Genomic DNA, 24,352 nt, shown 5'->3' with positions numbered 1-24,352 from the left:
TTATGACTCAATGAAGCCTTTTCCATCTGTTCACTACTTGTTGTCAGTAGCATATTTTCATATCCATCAGGTGCCATCCTGCATATTCCAGCAAAATCTATCCATCCATTTTCTAATTTCTTTATCTACAGGCTGGGTAGAGCTGGAGCCTAACCAAGCACACAGTGGGTGCAAGGCAGCTACAAGCCCATCACAGGGCACACACAGACACAAACATGCACACACTCACACCAGGCCCAATTTTTCTGGAAGCCCATTAAACCTACCAGTATTTCTTTGGACTGTGGAAAGAGCTGTACCACACAGAGGAATCCCACACAAACCTGGAGAGAACATGCATACTCCACACAGACAGCACCCCAGGAATTGAACCTAGGGCCCCAGCACTGTGAGAAACTTAGGTCTAAGTATAACACTGAGCTTCATGAAGATTTAGCTCATTAGCAGGTTTATGTAACTTATGTAATCAAATAGTGTCTCTCCCAGAGTGTTTAGGGAAACAGACTGATGAAATCACACAAGACCAAAGTGTAGGTTTGTGGTATGCAGAAAAGAGTCTTAGGTGTATACACAGAGTGTTACACAAGTGTCCAGGGGGATTAGAGGAGGATTTGGGTTTTACCTTTAACCACAAAGCTTACTTAAACCATTTTCACATTTTGTTTTAAATATCTCTGTTAAGAAAAGGGCTTACAAAAGTACATATTCAACAGCTGAAGAATATGACCTAATCTGCCGCGAGCAAAAATACAAAACAAGGCATTTGTGGTCTTCATTGACACTTGATTCAAGGTGGCCTTGAGCACTGCTGTCCTCTCTTAAGTAGCAGCATGAAGGTGTTCATCATTTTTGGTCTAAAACCTTAGAACATGAATATAATTAGAATCTGTAAGAAACAAATCTTGAAATGCTTCAGTGTATTGAAAAGGCATTACCACTGCCTTCATCAGCTATTTTAGTTATGCTAAAAAAGACTACATCATATAAAATTAATATTTGTTAACCTTTAAAACCTACTGTATATACATTTAGCTAATTCTTCAAAGAAATTCTGTTTTCATTCATAACTCATCTGTTTCTTGGTATGGCTAAAAAAAGCAACTTAAGGTATCTGTCTTCTGATGTTTTCAGTGTCCTGGAATGATCTCCAGGTAAATGTCATTATGTATGCTGACAGGATTTCAACTGATAACTGTGGTCTAGATAAACTAAGATCTGAAAAATGTTACATTTGAATGACTGCTACTGAAAAGAAACAGTTATTAAACAAGATCATAAATGGACAATGTACTGTCTGTGCGTCTGCCTTCCCTAGGCGCCAGACTTCTTAATTCAAAGGCAAGCAAGGGGAATGTCATGTAGCTGAATTAACGTGCCGCACAGCAAAATGTTTACACTCATTGCAAAGATAAATATGTTACAAGGTGACTGTATCGTGCAGGGCCATAAGTATCCTGGATAGAAAAGCACTGCATATTCTCTGCAAAGCTTGTAAGCACATATACCACCAATTATATATATTGTATATAAAAAAACAAACTTAAATTTCAAACTAAAATTTCAAGACCTATCTATCCCATTTGTTACCACTTAATTGGTGTGGTAACAAATTCTGATCCAGTGAACCCATCCAGCACTTAAGAAACCAAAGTTTCAGCTTCAACAGGCTGTCCAGGTTTGTTCCATACTCCCACAACCCTTTGTGTAAAGAAGCGCCTCTTGTTTTGAGTTTTAAATGTACATCCACATTGTTTCCACTTCTGTCTCCTGGTTCATGTTTTACTGTTCACTCTGAAAAGTTTTGCTTAGTGTCTTTGAAGAATTAGAATATTTTTATCAGGTTCATTTCTTATGTTTTATATTCAAGCCCCAGAATGTATCCAAGTGCTCTACTCTGGATGGATTACAGAGCAGCAAAATATTTTTTAATAACATGATGACTAAAACTGTATGCAGTATTCTAAATTAGGCTGTATATAATTTTACCATAACATTCCTTGATTTTAATTCTGAACTTTTAAACATAGATCCTAGCATTTTACCATTTTGCTGCCCCACATTGTCTAGAAGATAGTACATGATGTGTCAACATGAACACGTAAGTCTTTTCAGAAGTTGCTCTGCTGGCTCAGCTTTTCCCATTTTGTATTTAGAATTTGTTTTTTTACTAAATGCACACAAAACCCTGCACTGGTCCCCATTAATTATAATCTTCCAGGTGTTTGACCAGTTGTGAATTTTATCCAAATCTTTTTGAGTTTCATTTACAGCTTCTACAAAACAATCCTGCTAATTTGGTATTATCTGCAAAACATGAATATCTTACTATTCAAGAATCTAAAAAAAAAGATAATTAAGAAGAGTAGTAATACAGCAGTGATTTTACATCACCCTCATTTGAGTATTGACCTTTTGTACCCTTTGATTTCTATTTAATATATTTTTTCTCAATCCAAACACTCTTGTTTCTGTGAATGCCTACAGCCTGCAATTTGAGAATCTTTTATGGAGAACTAAATCAAACGTTTTCTGAAAATCAAAAACATTATCATCATATCATATGCCTTGTGAGTATCCATTACCATTATTGCTTGTTCAAAGAGCTCTAACATGTTGGTTAGGCAACAACTACCTTTTCTAAATACATGCTGACTATTTCCTAGGATATACTGTACAGTAAGTTCCATATAATATGAGTTTAGTTTTTCTAGTTGTTTCTAACACCTTACATGTAATAGAAGTTGGACCTTTTGGTCTGTAATGATTTAGTTCATACTGTATAATCCAAACTATGCATTTGATAGTGAAGTAGTCATCATTATATATTATACACCAAGCAATATAAAAACTAAACCAAGTTAAGGGTTAGGGGAGTATGGAACAAGCTATTTTTCAGAATTGCTGTGGAAGATGATACCCTGGCTTCTTTCAAGAAACAGTTTGATAAGATGCTCGGATCAATTTACTACTAATTACTGAATAGATTAAAGGGGTCAAATAGCCACCATTTTAAACTTGTACGGCAACCTGCATGTGGTTGTTATTCAGCATGATGTGAAAGACCATGAAGAGGAAACCTGAAGCTCAAAGGAATATTTCAACATTGTAGTTACACTTAAGAAAGAAGCAAATTGCTTTGCACAGCCCTGGTTTGAGTGTCTGGTGTTTTGAGTAGTGAAAAACAGAAGGCCAAATAACATGCTGAATCAAAAGTGCTATAACATGCAAGTTTAATGTGGGCTTCAGTTTAATTTGTTAAATACAGGGAGACTGGGATACATCTTGAATACATAGTGAATTTGAAACCATAAATCTAATTAATCTGTATAGATTTAAATGGTCCATTTTAAAAGTGATCCATCATGCTGCTTTTTCTCCTACAGTACATATTACTCTGTGATGTACAAAAGTGGCTTTGCATGGAGTTTTATGTGTGGTATATGTCACTTTTTATGTGATATACATATTGTTACTTTAATACTGTGTATATATCTTTGGCTATATAATTCTATTTAATTCATTATGTGTAACTGTTGTTTCTGTATGCTTCATGGTGCATAACTGTTTGGCCTGTTTTTTAATTGGACGAACTCCTCAGGTCTCCTGTGATGAAATGTGCATGCCGGGGGAACAAGTGTTAACCCCAACAGTCAGATTATACATCTGTCATGCTGCATGTTTTGAAATGAAACCAAATTCATCTATCCATCCATTTCCTAACTAAAATATTAACCAATTGCTAGGCTAATTCAGTGGCACTAGGGAACTGGCGCCTATCCCACCAATCAGTGGGCGCAAGGCAAAATGCACCCTGGTTGGGACACCAGTCCGACAAAGGGCACACACACGTACCAAGTCACACCAGGGCTAATTTTCCCAGAAGCCAATTAACTAACCACTACATCTTTGGACTGTGTTAGGAAACCGGAGTACCCAGAGGAAACCCAATAACAGGGAGAACATACAAACTCTACACCTCGCGAACTGAACCCAGGGCCCAGCACTGCAAGGCAGCAATGCTCTTCATTTCACCAATCCTGATCTGAAAGCAAGCTAAATACAGAAGAAAAGGGCATTCCTCTTAACCATTGTATATTCATAGAAGTTATGTCTGTTACATCATAACACCTGAAGAGGGTTCCACAGCCGAAATGTTATGTTTTCTCTCTTCTCTTTTCATCAAGGAATAAACCTATTGTTCCTTTGCAGCCTACGCATGCTGATGCAGCTACCCACCTGAACTACTTATTATTACTGTTATCACTGATAAATAATGAACAATTAAGCTCGTCACCATGTTCAAAAATGCATTTTCTACTGCAGAGAGTAACATTGATAGCAAATTTATCCTCTCAGACCAGTTCACTACCACAAAGCTCTGTGAACTCATCTGAAGTAATTTCTTTCTAGTTACTGGTTACTACATCTGAAGACGATTAGAGACATAATATATGCTGTATCTCTTTTAAAAAAGATCAGTTCCTGATTTAAAAGGCATTTCCTGAAGCTCTCCAAATAGCAATTCTCCAAATAGCCCAGCAGGACACCTCTGGTGTTTTTAAGAAATGCTGCCATTAGAGTGGTTGCATGGAAACCGAAGTCAGAGCAAAGCTGTTTTAAAGGAATAGCCCCAGTAAAAAACATCCCCAGAGGGTACCATATATCACTCACCAAACTGCAAGACAATTACTCGGAGTGCACTGCATGCCTTTGCAGTATTCTAGACTAAAGTCTCAAGGGAAAAAAGAAACATTAGTTACCTGAGCATCTGTGCATATGTTATGCACTGTTAAAAATCAGTTTATTTATTTGATCAAATGTCTAATTTAGCATGTGAGTCAGCCCACTGGAAAACCACTTTCTGAAATGTATAATCGTTTTCCTACCTCGAATGATTCTTGACGTTACCATGACAAAGTAGTCACCACATACCTGAACCAATCAGATGAGGAAGGAACAGACCTGAATTGCAGTTAATTCTCAAGACACAAAACCTGCATTTAAAAAATAAACTGAGAACATGGTACACTGGTCAGTGGGTTTCAGTTCATTAAACAAGCGGCCACAATGACATACTTGTTACAGCTGAAACACGTGGACTAGAAATTTGTAAATTAAAGGTGTATATAAACTTTTGCATGTCTTCTCAAAGGAATGAGAGTTCTTAAATGATCTTATTCTTAAATGCTCTTAATTCGAAAATGTTTATTTTATTGTTTTAATATGAAATTATATTTGGAACTTTAGTTTTTGCAAAAGAAAAATGATTTAGTATAATAACAAAATGGAAAAGCTTTACAAATGTTAAATTTTAAAACACACAAAACAGTTATGGAAAATATTTGGTCACATTGAGAAATTACTACATGTATTCCAATACTATAAACAAACCTGTTGCAAAACATTGAGTTATTTAACAACAGTTTTATTAAATATTTAAATATAATTCACAATGAGTAAAAATCCATACAATGTAAATATACGCTTTCATTTGCTTTAGTACCTTATCAGTGTATTATTAAAATTATTTCACAATAACCATAACCAAAACTATCTCATAATTATTAATGTAACGACTAATGCTTTAACATTTTCCCCAAATATACACAATAGTACTGTTAAAAATTTAAATGTGTTTGAGGTTTTCTCACTTTAGTATCTAATAATTTATTTATATCATAAAAACACAGACTGCAAAACAGTCTCTATATATATTGCCCTCCATATTTATCCATATTTTTGATAAATGTTACTAAAAAAAATGATTCTACAGAAAATGACTGTGGTATTTTTGCCCTTCTAACTTTTCAGCAAACTATGAAAAGATCAATGAAAGCTTTGTTTTCCGCCAAAAGTATTCACATCCCTGCCATAAGTTCTTTGTGCATCTTTCACTCCGATCACAATGAAGACACTTCCTGTAGTGTTTTATTGAATTGTGGTAGAAATTTTGACCATTCCTTCAGAGGAAAGCCAGAGAAAACTTTTTCTTTTGTGAACTGCTTGAAATTGAAACTACAAAAGGTAGATTGGACTCAGGTCTGGGGGTAATGATGGCCAGTTAACAACATTCATTTTGTATTCACTTAACTTTGTAGAGCGCAATGTATGCTTGAGATCATTATCAAGCTGGAATGTGATTTTCAAATTAGCTTTAACTTTTCTACTATGGGGTACAAGCTTTTTGGCCAAAATGTCCTGGTATATTCTTGAATTCCTTGTTCCTTCCAGTCAAACAAGGGCACCAGGACCAAAAATGCAAAATAACCCTAAAGCAAAGTAGATCCACCTCCATATTTCACAGTGGGCATGATGTATTTCTTGGCACATGCTTCACCTCCTTGCCGCCAAACATAACGCTGTTGAGAATGTACACAAAGCTCAAATATGGTTTCATCTGACCATAAGACACAGACCCAACTGTCTTATGTCATGGAGATGCAGATTGTTCGATTCCATACTGTCTCTTTGTGTTGGGCCTTCAGAAAATATTCCTTCTTTGTAACTTTGCCATGAACATCATATTCGTGCAGTTGACATTGAATGGTGGTTTTTGAGACATTGTATCCTGATGTTAAAACAGTCAGAGAGATCTGGAACTTTTCAATTCTGGGTTTGTGGTTGTTTCCTAAAAAGATTTTTCTCAGTACATGGTGGTAATTTTTTCTTGTGCCCTTTTCCTGGCACTGTTCCTATGGCCTTGAACTTCTTAATGGTGGACACTATAGTGGAATCTGGTAGGTTCAGCATTTTGTGATATAGCCATTATCCAACTGTTAAAGATTACTGATTCTTTGCCTGTACTTTTGTAAGGGTTCTTTGCTTTTCATCTTGATGTGAATGTTGCTGAAGGACTTCCCTGCTACAGTGTTACTTGCTTTTATACGCCGTTGAAACAGAAAGTCCTAGAATATTCCAGAAGCTTTACATAAATGTCCAGACTACAGAATGGTGACACAGGATTTTTTTTCTGTAATTTTTTTGTAGAGACTTAGGGGTATAAATAAGTTTGAACATTTTGTTTTTGCAAATGAAACATCACCATTCTTCAGAAAACATATGATGCTGCTCTTTTTTAGCTAGTTAAAAATTAGCCAATTTTCAGATCATATGAGCAAAACAAAAAACATTTTTTCCTATTGAATCACATTTGTAGTTAAATTTGACACAGCTATGGCTAAATATAGAGGGCAAAAATATTTGTATAACAAATCAATAGTATTTTTTCATAGAGTACCAAAACCATTTTACCTTGCTTACCATCTTCAAATACATTATTTTTACAGAATTTCCCAATTGATGGGTGGCTCATGAATAGGTTGTGAAAGTGATGCCTTATTTCCTAGACAGTGATCGAAAGTGGGAGTAGTACAGAGGAAGAGGGTTAAAACTGAGGGGGTATGCAGGGGCTGGGATATTTAGAATCGTATTCATCAATGAAATTCTGCATGGCCTCAGCACAACGCTGCCCGATTTCTTTGAGGTTTGCTTGAAGAGACGACTGGATGGACTGCTCCAAAGAAGGGTCCTTCCCAATCAGCATTTTTGCCACAATTCCAAACGTGTCGCAATCTTGTCTATAGACCTGTAAAGCAAAATATACACAGTCAATCCCTGGGTGGCCAACTGCATCAAAAATTCAATCTCTCCACAAAATCAAATTGGGCTTCACTTCCATTTACACTTTTACAGAGTTAAACTGTTCAGTTGGTAAGATATCTACACGTCGTATTCACTGTTGGTTTTATATTGGCAGACAGCACTGAAATCCCCTGTCAATACACTCTGGCAAGGTCTCATTGACAAATTACTAGTTTACCATACTTCACAAATTGATGACTAGCATTATTTTAGACACTGATGGCAATACTTATCCACATATGCCTGAGATTGTATTAGAAGAAAAAACATTTGAACAACATTTTAAAACAACTTAAAGAAAGCTTAATTTTTTCCAGTGTGAGAGAAACATGGACTGAACTATGCTACCAAGCCTTAGTTAATCAGTAATGAAACTGCATTGCTCTACGGAGGTCTGCAATGGTCGAGCTCCAGGTTATTTTAAGGATTTATTATGTGAGAATAATCCAGGTCTTAATCTGTCATCAGATGATCCTGGATTTCTTTCCTTGCCAAAGACCACAGGCTCGTGTGCAACACCATGTCTGTGGAACTCATTCCCCAGATCCTTTAGAGACGCTAAAATTGTCAACATGTTTACACTTTATTTTGCCTTGCTTATCTTTTCACTGTAATTTTGAGAATATAATGTAGATCTGCTCTTGGTTTTACTGAGACAATTTGCTGTTCTTTTTTCACTATTTGTTTGCTTTTGTTGTGTACATGAATACTCTTGTGCTTTGGGTTTGTTGAAAAGTGCTCATAAAATTATTTTATCTCAGTATAAATGATCAGAACATTTAAAACCAATCCTATATTTAACCTATATTTAAAACCTGAAAAAGCCAACAAATGAATATCTGATTCCTGTTGTACCAAAGCAGATTTGAAGAAATTATGTGTATAAATGTTATACACAGTCCAATCTACCAAGCTAAAATGTTGCTATATTTTTTTTATCTTGAATAAAAACTGACTCCACTTCATTATATCTGTTCATAGTCATTTACATGCTAAACAAGATTCAGCCTGTTATAAACACATTTATAAGAGTCATGTAGTGCTTTCTAGATATTTCTTCTTGCATCCATTCCAAAGTAGTTAATTCTTTTGGCAATTGCTAAACTCATAAAATAAGCGGAGCAAGCACATGTAACCCAGTGTCTGACAGCCAGCGTTTCCAATCGATTCTTGCCGGGAGTCATGGTACAGCTCCATGCCAATCAAATTGGTGACACAGACATGCTGGAATCAAAATGAAGTTAATGGAAAACATAACATTGTCACGACAATAGACAAAAGAAGTACTGTTGTTTCTATTTATTGTAAATAGTGTCTGTTTCCCAAGCAAAGATGTAATTTATCAATCATGCATTTCATAGCTCTGTGTTTGCTCAACAACATGTGCCATTCTAATAAATAGAATTTAAATCCGAATCTATTGTTTTAGAAAGAATTACACAACACTACCACACCCCAGTTCTGTTTTTTCATTTTTTTCAGTGCTTCTGCTGGACATCTCTTTAATAACTCATGCTCTGAAACATATTTTTTCTGATCCATGTGGAAAAGCTTAAGCAGAACATAAGTCTCTGGTTTAAATATTAATAAAATATAACAACAAAAATGTATCATTCCGTAGGAACTTTTTTTAAAGTTTGTGACAGAATATTATTAGGCATTATTTCCATTTCGGCGTTCCTATACAGTCTACCCTGTGTATATTCTCTTATTTCTGTTTGGTTCTTGCTTTTCATCTTTGGCACATCCTCAGGTTTTATTATCTTAAGGATAAATGTGCTGAAAGCAAATGGAAATGTGTGATAAATAGTGCATTCTTTTCATCACCTACTCTGAAGGCATTTCCAAAGGTAACTGGCAAAGTACTAAAGAGGAACTTGAGGTTCTTAATGATGAATTTATGACATGACTTAGTGTGGCACTTTTTATAATACAAGTGAAAATGTATTTGTAAAAGCATCTAAAATAAGAACTAAACACTATATGTGATAACAAATAATATCATACATGTCTTAAAATAGGTTTCGGAAAGCAATAAATACGCAATGAAAATAACCAGTAAAGTGAAAAGTTAACAGGAGTTACTTGTTCCATATAAGGAGAAATGTTGAGCATTTTAAGCATTTTGGAAGTTGCTGAAACCCATAATTACTAGTCTTTCTAAGCAAACTGCATTAAATTACAGCTTAGCTGAGATATGCAAAAATAGAAGGAGTCAATTATTTACAAATAAGAGAAGCTGGTATGTCATCTCAGTGTTCCACCCAGCAATGGAAGGAGGAGGCCTTAAAATAAGACGCATGACCGGAAAGAGAGATGCTGACTTGTTGTCTGTACTGTCATGTGCATTCAATTACACCAGACTGGATTAGCGTCTCAGGGCTCTGGAGCATTCAAGGCTAGTGTTTACACACGCTAAGCTATTTATGAAATGTAAAATCTTACCCCTTTTCTGTAACACAGAAGAGGATTACAAAATCTTTCAAGACTTCTGAAACAGCGAAGTAAATCAAAATTAATTAAAATCCCTCCTGTCTTCTACTAAACTATTTTGGCCTGGTTATCAAGAAGCTCATATTTTATAATAAATTACCATTGACATTAGTATTAATTACAGGATAATTTCCATCCAGTATCTTTTATGTGAAGGCTTCAGTCACATATAATCTTCTGAAAGAGGTCATCTTCATAAAAGCACTAGTTAATCTTTCTTGAGAAACAGCAGGTAGCAAAGGGAGTTTTACTGTTATGATTGCTTCTACCCAGAGTGTACGGTGACATGGCAGTTAATGCTACAGCCACACCTTCTGTGTGGAGTTTGCATGGTCTCCAGATATTCACGTGGGGTTTCTTCAGGTGATTAAGTTTTCTCCCTTCTCATGAAGATATGCATCCTAGGTTAATGGGTCTCTCTAAATTGTTCAAGCAGGCTGCAAAGGGACAAGTACCAGTTAATTCCACTCTGAAAAGAGAAAATAAACATGATTTGGCAGTTGGGTCTTCTTAAGGTGCAAGCTTTTCTTTCTTTCCTTTCTTTCTACTTTTCAGCATGGAATTAACCTCTAATTGTTTCTAAATTGTGCCTTTGTGTGTTGTGTGTATGTGTCCTGTGATGCACTGGTGTCTTATCCAGGATGGAGTCCCAGTTTGCACCCTATGCCTCGGTGATAAGCGCCAGGCTGCTGTTACCCTTACCAGGAATAACTGGTTTTCTGATAAAGGAATGCTTGGATTGCTTTCATATAACAATTTAACTTGACTTTTCTGCAATCTTTTCCTAAGGATTACCTGTTAAGTCATTCCCATCCAGATCCCATGCTTTTCTAATCCCTCACAAGCTTCTCCTGTGCCCCTTAATGCCCCTTCCAGCTTCCATAAAAGTTGAGCATCTCCCCCAATGAACAAGTTCATTTGCTTCTCTGCAGCCATAAAACTCCTCAAAGACGAAGACTGTCTCTGTTTATGAGAAAGCTTGGAACAAGCTACAAAGTTTTAAAGAAAATAATCAATGGTTTAAACCAGTTTCTATACATATAACTTGAATGCGATGCATTTCTGGAACGCCTGATGCTTTAATATGGAAATGACAGTAGCTAAAATAGAAAGTGGGTTTTGCACAAATATATACATAAGGCAAGCAAAGCATAGAAAGATTCTGGTAAACAGTGAAAAGTGACACACATTAAGTCTTTTGTAACCAGCCATTTCCTTCTGAACCTTTTTTTCAGTATATGATTTTTCCCTGTATATATTTCAGTGGTTTATCATCTTTGTTTTTGCCAGATATTCTAACTAGCATGCAAATAGTGCTCTTTGCTTCAATGTACTTCGATTTGGTACAATAGCTCTCTATCCTTCACCAGTATAGTTTCATGATATCTGCTTAATTACCGCTGATGATAATCATATTTTCATTCACAATTTAAGCTGTGTTACTGACAAACTAGTATCTATGTTAAGTTTCATCTGAGCAATTTTACCAAAGTTTAAAATAAAAGAGACACATAGTCATAAATTAGTACTGTGACAGAGTAATTTACATAAGTTCACATTAAATTAAGAGACAGTACTACTTGCATTAACTGGACCTGCTATTGGTGAAGGTTTCCATACATTTAGCAAGCTTTGTGACCAAAATCTTAAAGCACTTTTAATTTTTAATTCAGGGTTTATGGTGTTCAGAGATCAAGCTGCCTTTTAAAGCTGGTTAATTTTTCATTGGAATGTGTATGTGAAGCCTTCCACCACTTGTATAGCCAATGATAGGAAGTGGGATGAAATGTACTCATCAAGGTTCAATATTTTTTCCAGACACTGGCACATTCTTATAAAGTAAGCAGTGCTCTGTCGGTGGACAGAATGTTATTCAGTAAGCTAGAGATCAGATGTTAAGAAAAATTTAGAAACAGATTCACCTCCCCCAGTGTCTCTGTACTTCATTTTCTGCCTGTTATTTTGTTTTAGACATATGATGGATTTTTGTAATACCCTGGGCTCTGGATTTTTAGAATAGATTCCTACTGTATGTCAGTCCTGAGACCGGGGTGGGGGGTAATTCAAGGTTTCTTAACATACTTCTCTCAAAAAAACTCAAGGATGGCAAGATAATGTACTGCTATAGAATGTCACACATCAAAGCTATTCTTTAAACTTGGCTTTGATGGGAACAAGCAATGTCAGGTGTCTAGGGCTCACAGAATCCCAGTACAAGTTCTTGTTGTTATCTTTCAGAGTGAGCTCACTGTAGCACTGACATGAGAACTTGGCACATCCCAGCCATATTTCAGTGTCTGAACTAATCATGAACATACTAAATGTTATGGTAATGGAAATTAAACTGCAATTTTAAAGATGAAGTATCAATTCCAGAACTGAAGCTCAGTATGTTACAGTTAAATTAAATATTTCCCAGATATCTTTTTTATTATTGGAATCTGCTCTTCCAAACATTTCCACTTAAATCCCAAAAGCCCCCTAGTTGGTTTTTTTGAGGAGTGTGAAATTTGAGCCCCAAAGTATTCTGGCTGTCCTAGTTTTCAGTAAAAGGAAAGGGAGCTTTATTAATCCTAAGACAAGCAATGTAATAAAAGGAATTTACTGCATCTGTACTGTATGCTGCATCTTCGCAATTTCTTCAATGACAGAATTTGAGTGTGGGTTGCATTTAAATTGAATTTGCATACAATTTAGCTCTATAATGATCTCTAATCTGTGACTCTGAGCCGTAAAACTAGATGGAAATTACAGTTTTGAATATTCTAATCTTCAAATGCCAAGAGGTCCATCTGTTTAACAGAGCTGTCATGCACTCTGCCATCTTCCGATGTCTAATGACATTAATGAGTTTGAATCCCTGAGCTTCCCATCTGCCTACCACCTGCACTGCTCTTTGTTAGTACCTGCTCCTCTGTCGGTCCTGAGTACAGCAGCCTCCTCTGTTGACATTCCCACAGTCAAACAACTTTCAACGACCTCTGATTAAAGCTTTCAGTGACTGTGTTCAGAAAACGAGCTGGGCTGGAACTGCACAGCAAAACACATATTTGTTAAAGATGAATAAAGGTACCAGGTTCAACACTGTTATATTTAATACATTAAACAGGTCACTATCAATAGCTCCTCCCTTTAACAGAATGGAATACCACTACACCAGTTAACAGTTTACTTGACTGTCCTCTTTCAGTGGGCAAGTGGCCGTTGCAAGGAAAGACCATCAGGAGGTCAATTTGTTCTGCAGACTTCCTTATTCTTTGAACTGCCTCTTTTTCATTATAATGCCTAGAAGCAGCATCAGAAAAAGCTACTTTTAAATGTTAATCCATTACAATTACAAGGTACATGCATAAGTAATGACTTGTTTCAATTAATAAAAAGCTGGGGGAAATTGTTATTTTATTTATATATTTATATAGTAACTGCACACACTACATACATCACTGTAAGCGATACCTTTTTTTAAAGCATTTCCTCCAACTTCATTTTCATTTTAAAATGTAATCCCTTATACAAGTAACTTGTAACTATAATGAATTACTTCTTAAAAGTAAGCTACATTACCAACACTACCTAGGGGGATGGGATCATAATGCACAGTCAGTGTTTTAGTCTTGAAAGTCTTTTTCCTCCAAGTGCTCCATTTTCCCCCTACAGTCCAAAGACATTCTATTCTATGTCTTCTGGGAAAACTGGCCCTGGTGTGAGTATGAGTGTGTGATGGACTGGTGTCCTGTCTAGGGTATTTTCCATTCTGTGTCCATAGCATGCTGCAAAAGGGTCCAGCTACCCTGCGACCCTATATTAGATGAAGCGGTTAGAAAATGGATAGAGGTAATGTAATTCAGTACCTATATGAACTGCTTGCTAAGCCCCAAAGCTATTGTAACTCTGGGTTGCTTACTTTAAATTGCAACACTCAATGGATATAATAATATATCCTTTAGTAGTTAATGAGGCAGAAACTTTCTTTGATGTTTTAATTTCTGGACACATTTTTCCTGCTTTGAGGCAGTCTGGATCTCATTAGGCTTAGTGATTCATACAACACATTTATTGTGCCATTTGTTTCCATCTTTGGAATGCTGTTAAAATGTGGTTAAATAAACTGTCATTCATCCTTATTAAAATTAAGTATGTACAACATGTCTGCGGAGAATTTAACATATACTGTGCATGTTCTGCATCTATTCAGCAAAGTTCACAAACCCCACAGGTCCCTGAAGCTTGTTAGGTCAAATTTTTGATTCTGTGCTTTACTTCTGAGGTTGTAGCAGAAAGCTGTCTCAGGGTGTAACACAGAGCTGCAAAGGAACACGTGCAATTTTTGCAAAGAGTGCTTTGCTATGGACATGGGGAAAGAAAGAAGACTGGCCAACCATTTAGGCAACATGTCAGAACAGAGAGTCAAAGACCTCCTCAGGCCTTTCACCACTATTTTACTTCCCCAATGCATGATCTCTCTATATCCTTTCAGTGGGATTCAAAAGACTCTTACGCAAGTAAGACATCGGGGAATTGGGGACTATAATCAACCTTAGTCTGGGTTCACATATTTTCCCAGCACTCAATAATCAATTAATGTCTTCTTAAACTCTTTCAGTTCGCAGATTCTGCCTTTCACACTTCTCCTTTGGAATCTGAGTCTAGATTATTGCCTCCTCTTATCCTTCACCTATGGTCTCCGCACCCCACGTCTCTCCTTCTTTTTCCTGCCCCCTACCTTTCTTCCTTACACAACACAAGAGGCTCCACAGCCGAAACACTGTACTTCATCCTCTTCCCCTTTTCTTTTCAGTACAGAATTAGCCCTTTCTTGCTGATCATTTTTTCCACTGTACACTGCTTTGCCTTTTACAAAACTACAAGAAGAACACATTCTCCATCTATCATAACCTACTGCCTTTTAGGCTACAGATGTGAATATATTTTGTAGCGTATTATATTCTATATGATGCATACCAACATATTTGTCATTTGCACTAAGAAACACTAAAAAATCACCTTCCATAGCAGAAGTTAAATTTATTTAATAAAAATTTGGGGCATTATTTGCCATAGCACAGCACATCTGTCACAGTGAGGAAAAGTGTTTGAAATTACCTCTTCAATTTCTCTCCTCTTCTGCTGGATTGCCCTGTTTCGCAGTGCTGCTCTCATCACTGAAGGAGGCAACTCCGTGTTAGACAGACCATCCTCTGTGACCTTTTGTTGGGTTTTATTGAGAAAGAGCAAATATAAAGGTGAGGTTTTTGAAGCATATATAGCAAGGCATGGGAACATAGTGGTATAAAGCCTGAAATCCACCAGACACATGGCCATATTAAGGTAACAAATGGTTTGATAAATATGAACATCTCCTTCTTAGGAAACATCTCAGTTATTACGTCCTTAAAAAAATCCCCCGTAAAATTCCTTTTCAGAAATTCTCTTGTTGCCCTTGAAGTTAAATAAAGCTATTCCTTTTAAAAGACATTTTATAATTAATGATCCTTGTACTAACATCATTCTTTCAATTGTGAATGCTGTCAAAGTCATTATAGTTTGTACTGCCAACGATTTTTCTGTATAGCCTATTATTAAGCTTTGTGTTTCCTCATAATTTAACAAGTGTTACCCTTATCTAACACTCACATACTGGTCATGTATTAACACTGAAGCTACATCACAGAGATACTAGAAACAGCAATTTTAGAGGTAATCATATCTGTATACTGACTAATTTAATGTCCCTGTTACTCTAATTGTGGCAGTAGACTTTACAAAACTACATTTATTTGACCTAGTCTTTACTTAAGTACTTTAGCCACCAGCACAAGACTCCTAATTATCATTGCTTTCAATTATCCTGAAGATAATGCCCTTTGCACCTGGCTCTGTCTCCTCTTGACTGTAGACCTTCCTAGTAACCAGCTCATCGCTAATTGTGTAGCAGTCTGTGAAAATGCGATTTGTTTCCTGGCACAGCTTTTGTTTTTTTTGTAGTTGTTTCAAATGGGTAAAAAGAAGGCCACATGCTACCAATACAAAATCCACTTTTGCAAGTATTGCAACAGGCTATGCAAATGTTCTGCAAAATGAGTTGCTAATTTCTTTTTTGCATTGTTTTCTGTTCTCTGTAATATAAGAAATGTGCAATGGGACACATTCAAAGACTGGGAGTGCAAAAAAAGGTTAAAGACTGATAATAAGAAAAGGCATCTAATCAAGCAGTTACAGTTCCACTATAGCAAGATGTATCTAAGTCACATTTTTTTCTGTCAGAATGATTTTTGATTTCTGCTAAGTGTGGTCTAAGGGTATCTCCGTTTTCAACTAACGCTCTAAGACAGTGTTTTAATACACTAACCTCGAAAGTAATCATTGACTCTTGTTGATTTATCTTATGTACTCAGAGATGTTCAAACTTCAAACAGATCATTTAGGCCAATAATTATCACCCAGATATATAAAAGCTTAGAAATAATATCAGTTTCCCTAAATGTACCATAAATGAAACACAGTCATATTTGACCTTTTTCTTGACCAGCTTTAAACCTGTTGAAACACCTAAAGAAACCATTATGAAGGTATATTTTCAGGAATATGTTATACTGAAAGGTTAAACAAACGAAATCTCTACAGCCTTAATAAGAAAATATTCAAATGGAACTCGATTGATTCACAACCGAACTGACGTCTTCAAAATCAACTGCGAAACATGTCAGAGGATACAAGTAGAAACTAACAAGAACTGCATTTAAACTGAGAATAGGAGGCTTCAATTTTCATACAAGGGCGTGGCAATCTGGAATAAGCTACTAGTCATGCTTTGGAAACCGGTGGCTTCTCTTTAATTAATTCGCTATTACCACAACAACAAGCTAGATGGACTGAGTGGCCTCCTCTTGTTCAACACTTTTCTTTCTTATATGCTTAAGAAACATCCCATGACAGACTGTCTTTTTTCTTCTAACATGCATGTGACTTCCATAGGAAAATCAATTAATTATCATACTTTTACAATACATGGTGTCCAACATCTTTATAGAAACACTACAGGTGCACCAATCCTTTAGACATCAAGCAAATGGCTTCTTGGGACATACACCAGTAACGCTTCACAAGGAAATTGCTTTTATGCTCCAAAAAGGATTCCAGATGGAGCATGACTAATACAACATTCAATTCACCTAAGGAACACTTACATTTTAAGAGACTGTTGTTCTAACAGGTATTTAATTCACAGTTGATTAATAAAAGCCGGCAACATATTTTCTAAATGGGAATAGTTTTAATCTGTGGACTACAAAGCAGTATCAAGCTAACCATATCTTGAAGAAAGATACGCTACAACAGCTGAGATGAAACATTCAAGGGGCAGTCTGATTCAGTGGTAACAACAGTGCCGCGGTCATTCTCATGGTATGGTGTTTCCATTTCTGAAATATTTTAAGTTTCAGTTTACAACACTTACAGTATACAGAAAAGATTTAACTTTGGCTTCCTTTTCATACATACTGGGCAAACTCCAATCATCTGTAATATTAAAGCTTTGAATTAAGATTAGAATATGCAATGAATTATCACAAGCTGTAGCTAGGCACTGTGACTACTGTTTTGATGAGTCTGTGAATGTCAGACACAACATGAAAATTCCAGTTAAGCAAAAATAAATGTGTTAAGCACAAAAGAGCTTAATGTGAACTGAACTATAATTAAATGCAAGGTATTCAATTAAAGATTTGTTTTTGTCCTTTCTTTAAACATACATATTTGTGTTTTTCTTTGTTTTTTTTAAAGCCACCCTGTGAGGTTCCCAGGGAAAACAGGTAGGAGTCTTTGCAATTCAGTGTGAGTAGTTTAAATAAATCCAAGGGATTTTAAGGTATTGTCAGACATAAACATGACAGGATTAAGTTTTTTAAGAGCATAAAATCCTCATATTATCTTAGAGAAAGATATCCTTTACTGGGAATAATCTGGTGACTCTCAAGGAGAAGAATAAAGTTTATGCTGTATTGTATTATTGTTTGAGACTTCTGTTCTTGTTAAACGTAACTGAAAATCAACATAGTCCTTACCTTAATTGAGAAGATCTCAGGTTCCTTTTCTCTACTTTTGCTTTTGAATGACTTCTGAACATCTAAAAAAAACTGCGTTTCAGTAATAAAGTAACATGCAATGTAATAATATTTTCAACAGAAATTTTGCACAACTAAAGTCAGAAAGCCACAGTCTTTCAAGCTTTATAGGTAGTTATAAATATTCAGTGAGTAAGAATATAGAAAACTTGTTCTCTTGTACTAATTAAGAAAATAATTTGGTTTACTTTAGTCATTTTGGGATCAGCTGTAATGAAAACCAGAAGACCAGGCCCCTGACAGAGACTGTAAATTCAAGGAGCAATGAATCCCATGTTTAAATGCCCAGAGTAATGTACAAACTGCAGAGCTGGACTCCACACAGAATTAAGGATGAAGCACATCAGCAGGCTAGTCTGTCTGGGAGCCCAAACATAATTTAACATTAGTTACAAAATAAACTGCTGATTTTGTTTTTCCTGTAAGAATATTTCCCTCTCTCTTCAGTAATGGATGATTCTTTCAAAAAAATCCCGTAAGGTTTTCTATATGACTTTGAAATCGACCCTGGAAGATTTCACAGCAGTGTTCTTACACACAAGCATAGCTTTTCTATTGCTCATTATTTACAGCTGGCTTTGTGCCCAGCCATTCTTTCACAGAGGCGTTGGTGAGTCACCCAGCTTCTCTGCTACACCAGTATAAGAGACCTCATAATATGCAGCCACCCGAATATGCTTGATGCTTCAGGTTTAAATTAAAACAGATTTAATTCTTTCTTCAGAATATTTAGAAGCTTTGAGTTACCAGTTACCAGAGTTACCAGTAACTTAAAGCATAAGAATGGTTTTGCATGTGCATCTTAAACATAAAAGTATTCCTTCTGCAATACTTATTTGTCTTAATTTTATTTGCACTGTTCTGAAATATGTTTATTGCAGCCACTGACATATTTGCAGCGAACAAAAATACTAGTGTTGAAAGATTTACAGCAGTCATATATTGTCAATAATATAAGAATAAAGTAATAAAGTCCCTGTGATAAACTACATTTGTATCTCATTAGCAATTTTGCTTATTTCTTAGCTGGAAAGTGAACATTTTAAACAACATTAGTGACCCTTAAATCATAAAACTGGTAGCTCAGCAAACATTTGTAAATATTACACCAATCTAAGTGGAAACGTGAATATAATCTTATTTTATACATTGTATATTATTTAAATGACAATTTACAATATCAGGTTAGAGCAGCTCCTTGATCATCATTTCATCACTGGAATAATTTCAACAAAATTCAACAGCGCCATCTGCCGTCTATGAGCTCACTTGAGCAGGTTTCATTTGAAAGCGCTCCCTTGTGGAATACCATTGTAAAATGCCAATACTGTAAACCCTTTAATGTTCCGTTGACACACCTGCAACTTAAGATGCAACTCTTTCCTTTCTCAGGATGCGACATACCATTTTGATCTTTTGATGTCCCTTTTGAACATTTGTTATCTTTCTTTAAATCAGACTTGCTACCGGGTGAGGGAGAGGATGTATTCTTTGGAGGCAGAGTCCGATGTGATCTCACAACTGAAACTGATCTGTATCTTCGGAATCTGAAACTAAACCCAGGTTTTCTGAAAGCATGATCTTCCCTTTTATACCTAAAAAAGATATGCAAAAGATGTCAGCCTAGAAACACGTGGTTCTACAAAATTTAGAAATTTCATCCATCCACTCATTTTCTATCTGCTTAATCCAAATCAGGATTGCAGGGAAGTCACACCCTATCCCAGCAAGCAACAGGTGCAAGGCGGGGTACACCCTGGATGGAACGACAGTCAAATGCAGGACACACTCAAACACAAACACACACACTCGCACCAGGGCCAATTTTACCAGAGACTTATTAACCTACCAGTATGTTTTTGTTCTGTACAAGGAAACCAGAGCACCCAGAAGTAATCCATGCAAACATGTGGAGAACATACAAACTCAATACAGATAGCACTCCAGGTCTGGAACTGAACCCAGGGTTTCTCACTGCAAGGCAGCAATGCTAAAAAAACTACCACTGTGCTGCCATTAAGAAAATCCATAAGAATCATTATTACTTAAACTATTAAGTAAAACAGTCTTTAAAAAACAATAATGCTAGTGTACAAAGATATGTTAAGAAAAATTGGCAAGTTAATTAATTTAGCCTTTGAAATACTGAATTACAGCCTTGCATTAAAATGTACTGACCTGTCATGGCATTTTTATGTTCTTTTCCTATTTTCTTCATTACTCTTTCCCAAGAGACCCACAAACTAACTGTGTGTATCTACGCATCATAACAAATGTTTGTCTTGTGTTGATAAGCACCTCAGCCTTCATGACTCACCGAGGTTTGATGAAACTTCTGCTCAACCTTGGCTTGAAAAAAATGGGTGCTCTCACAGGGCTTTTGCTTTTTCTGATAAATCTTCTTTCATCCTAAACATGCAAGTTAGAAGTTACAGCAGTTACTTAAGGTTTCAGCTTATCAGAAGGGCTTGTGTACAGTCATCTCAAACAAAAAAATAGTAATTTCCAAAAGACGTTCCATACAATTACAGTTCACTGTGTACATTTGCATCACAATATCTTAGAGTTTTATTTACAAACAAATATTACTCAGTGCAGACAAATTAAACTTTTCAATGGCTCTGTCACAGTGATAATATCCTCCTATGATAATGGAGGACATGACTGAGGGAATTTAAGACCTTTTAATATATCTATTTATACACAAAATTCTTTGATATGTGAAAAGTTTAATATGTTTTTGGCTGAAACTCCCAAACATAAACATTATGCAAATTCATGGTTGTTGATTATTTCCATCTTGTTTTGCATGTCCTGTATTCTTGTGTTAGGAGTCCGTGAAAGATTTCTACAGAAAATTGGATTTTTGTTATTTTCATATTGAAGCTACTTTACAAATCACACAACATTTGTTCACTTTAAATATATCCAATGCAATGCTTTACTATTCTTTTCTTTTAGTGACTTTCTGGTTATAAAATCTTAAGCACCCAGACACAGAAACATTTTCTCTCCATTCATTCTAGACATCAATGTTAATAATAGCACCCTTGAGAAGGATTTCTGAAATGTGAGGATCTGCACAATTCTAAGCCACCACAGCCAGCAACACAAATTTAATCATTCTGATCAGTTTTTCTACTGAAACATTTCTTCTGCTGCTATCCACTTTCTTCAATATAATTCTCAACCGCCATATACATTTTCTTCCACATTTCCAGAATCGCCAGAGTCCTTTTGTGCAGTATGATTCCAAAGAGAGAATGCAGCTCTCCAAAGATTTTCATAACAAAGGCCTGCCTTTAGGGAACTAGTGAAGTACTCTAAGGCAGGAATAAAACCATGATTGTAATGGGAGGTTGGCTCACTAATGTAGTAAAAAATGTACTGAATATTAAGTATAAGGTCATCAAAGCCTCAAAGAATAATTGATACACTTACAAAGAATAAACCATGCTAAAAATTGCAAAGTGGGACAACTGTGTATACATGAAACATGTGGCACACTGGCAATTTGTGATTGCTGGAAAAAAATCATGATGAGACAAAGCATTGCAACACTCATAACAAGATCATTCTGAAAGCCCTGGCTCCTTCCATGCCAGAGTTTATAACTAAGAGCTCATCACTGGCGGCATTTTGAAAATAATCAAAATGAAATGACCTTTTTTTCCTGATATGGAGCATAACGTGAAGAATGGCTTGTACAAACCCAAGCAGGAAAAACAGTGACCTTCTGTTTAGTGTTTTATTATTTAGCTCTATGGCAACAAATGTGAACATCCTTTCCCATGCTCCCAGACAATGCATTTTCACACAAACTGGAAGGAACTGAACCCTTGTAGTCCTGTGAATTGGAGTTGTGCACACATTTAAACCTGCCTTCTCTTTCTGAAACTAAAGGTGCAATGCAATTCAAAGGTAAGAGGATCTGAAGACTGACACATCTTACGTCTGGGGACAAGACTGAGGGATTCCAGAAGATTGATGAGGGAAGTAAAATCTATTTGCAGCCTAGGCCTACTACCTCCGGTCATTCACCTGGAGCATACTGTATATGACTTCCCTTTCGAGTTCACATTCAAAACTTGGTAAACATCCTTTGTTCTTACTATCAGAAAACGATTTTTGTTTTCGACTTATGGGAAAACATTAATGAGTGATTTGCTAGAGAAATAATTTTGCACACTAGTAGTACTATATTTTACCTTATTTTCCCGATTGCTGCTATCACAGCGCTTCTTTTTATGTCTTTGTTCCTTGGCTTCACTGCTGCGCTCTCGGTGTCTTGAGGAACTGGAACTCTGGACAGCACGTTATTATAAGCAGGATGTCTGAGTTTTCAGACTTTTCTCACGCTGCCAGTTAATCTACAAGAAAACTGGCTTGGAAACCCATGCTAAAATATTACATAAAATTAAATAAAATTTTGAATATATAAATCCAAATACATAAAAAAGACGCATACAAAGTAGTTTATATTTTAAGGTGGGGTGTGTTGGGTATTTGGCTTTATTACACCTGTCCATTTAGATTTCTGATGCTCTGTTCAACTTAAATGTTATAAACACAAAAAAACACAAACCTTTCTTCGAGAATGCGGAAAAATACTAAATGAAAAGGGAAAATACCGGAAATGACAGAAGACCCAAATGTTAGAAAGTGGAAGCAACAAGACTACTGTATTTCATTCTTGTAATACAATTTAAAAAAAACGGCATAAGAAAAGACGGCAGTTTTCGTTTTGGATCATTCAAATACAAAATTCAAATATTTAACTATCCCCGACTTCCATGCAGTAAATATTGTGTTTTACCAGGCTGAGATGCTAAATGAACTAAATATAGCGTAGATAGTGGCAAATTCACTGAAATAAAGAGAGACAGGTCGAAATAATTTGAATTAATTAAATCATCGACTTAGGTCTAACAAAGAAAAAACATTCTTCCGCATTTAATAGACTTGACTGAAGTTACTTCCTACAAAACATCGACTATCATGCAACACGTCGCAATTTGAAGTAGATTAAATGTCAAGTAAACTTTGAAACTAAAGTTAAAAGTTAATAAATCCTAAAAAATAAAAATAATAACCTCTTTTTTACAGACTTTGAAACTCTGTTGTTTTGTACTAAGTAGTTATGTTTGTAAATAGTCCATGTAGAATGCGCAATATACAATGTAGTTTCTGCTTCTGCTTAATTATTATTTTGTAGCAGGCATTGCATTATGTGATTTCAGTGTCAGTCTGAACGATTACACAAAATTCACTTACCATTTTGATTTTGTAAGAACAGCAGATGTTCTGATGAAGCGCTTTCCCTCGTCAGTGTTACTACCGCTTTGGTGCCTCTGATATTATTTGTTTAATATATAAGTACGTCACACCATTTTTACCTGCTGGAGTGACTGAAACCGAAACAATGTTCCTAAAAACAGCTGTTCTGCCAGCTATCCTTATAATCGGTTACTACAGGACTCCTTAAGAAGAGAAGATATGAAACCTATACCACAATTTATGCATTCTGATGTGGAGCCTGCTGCCTGAAACATACTGATAAAATTTCACATTTATTTCACATTTTCAATGGCATCATAAAGTGTAAATATTAATACCATCTGTGTATGTCACACATAGATCTTATGCAAGGTTGGCCTTGTGAAAAGTCATTTGAAGATACGGAAAAACCGAGCACACTTAATAGTTTTTTTTTCTAAAGTAATATAGTAGGGTGACGTAATCCTGAATCAATTCTAAGCAATGGGTACAAATTACAAAATGATGTACAGTGAAACTACACGAACCTTCACGCATAAGTGATTAGTACCGAGTTACTATTTCCAGGCGGACATGGCAAGATGATTAAGTGATTAATGTTTCTTTACCGTCACGGTCTGAGATCAACTAAAGACCTTGAAAAATTGCTAAACTGAAGCGTGATAATAAGATATGCCACTTAAGTAGTTTTTTTAATGTTTCTGAAACAAAATGTTAATGAATGTTTTGTGTTTATTAATTAATGCAATTTATCTTTCCTACTTTCAGCAAATTAAACTATCTACTGGTGGAAATCAATAATAAAGCATGTGCAGCTT

At 35.8% G+C, this 24,352-nt stretch overlaps 1 protein-coding gene across 2 annotated transcripts; it reads right to left on the bottom strand.

The window, feature by feature from the left end:
* Nucleotides 1–5,404: 5,404 nt before the first annotated feature.
* LOC107077367 (periphilin-1-like) lies at nucleotides 5,405–23,652 on the bottom strand. 2 transcript variants are annotated; one of them, XM_015347104.2, is made up of 7 exons: nucleotides 23,532–23,645; nucleotides 22,466–22,561; nucleotides 20,575–20,666; nucleotides 19,662–19,852; nucleotides 18,198–18,259; nucleotides 15,238–15,339; nucleotides 5,405–7,585 (listed from the first exon to the last, which is right to left on the bottom strand). In XM_015347104.2, exons 1-7 carry the CDS (start codon nucleotides 23,532–23,534, stop codon nucleotides 7,385–7,387), a joined length of 747 nt encoding a protein of 248 aa, XP_015202590.1. In that variant the 5' UTR covers nucleotides 23,535–23,645; the 3' UTR covers nucleotides 5,405–7,384. The 2 variants fall into 2 exon arrangements, with proteins under 2 accessions (XP_015202590.1, XP_015202591.1); XM_015347105.2 differs by lacking the exon at nucleotides 5,405–7,585 and adding an exon at nucleotides 13,036–13,164 and having other exon boundaries at nucleotides 23,532–23,652.
* Between the last annotated feature and the right edge of the window lie 700 nt (nucleotides 23,653–24,352).

Source organism: Lepisosteus oculatus, chromosome 4 (assembly GCF_040954835.1).
Source record: "Lepisosteus oculatus isolate fLepOcu1 chromosome 4, fLepOcu1.hap2, whole genome shotgun sequence".
NCBI classification, from domain to species: Eukaryota; Metazoa; Chordata; class Actinopteri; order Semionotiformes; family Lepisosteidae; genus Lepisosteus; species Lepisosteus oculatus.
The sequence above is the reverse complement of the archived record's forward strand: the minus strand, read 5'-3'. Positions and strand labels throughout refer to the sequence as shown.

Excerpts from the sequence above, each read along its gene's own strand:
- LOC107077367 (XM_015347104.2), bottom strand. Across the intron at positions 19,853-20,574 it reads AGAAGTTTCATCAAACCTCG|GTATAAAAGGGAAGATCATG; the intron begins GTGAGTCATGAA and ends TATCTTTTTTAG. Across the intron at positions 18,260-19,661 it reads GACATCAAAAGATCAAAATG|ATGTTCAGAAGTCATTCAAA; the intron begins GTATGTCGCATC and ends AGTTTTTTTTAG.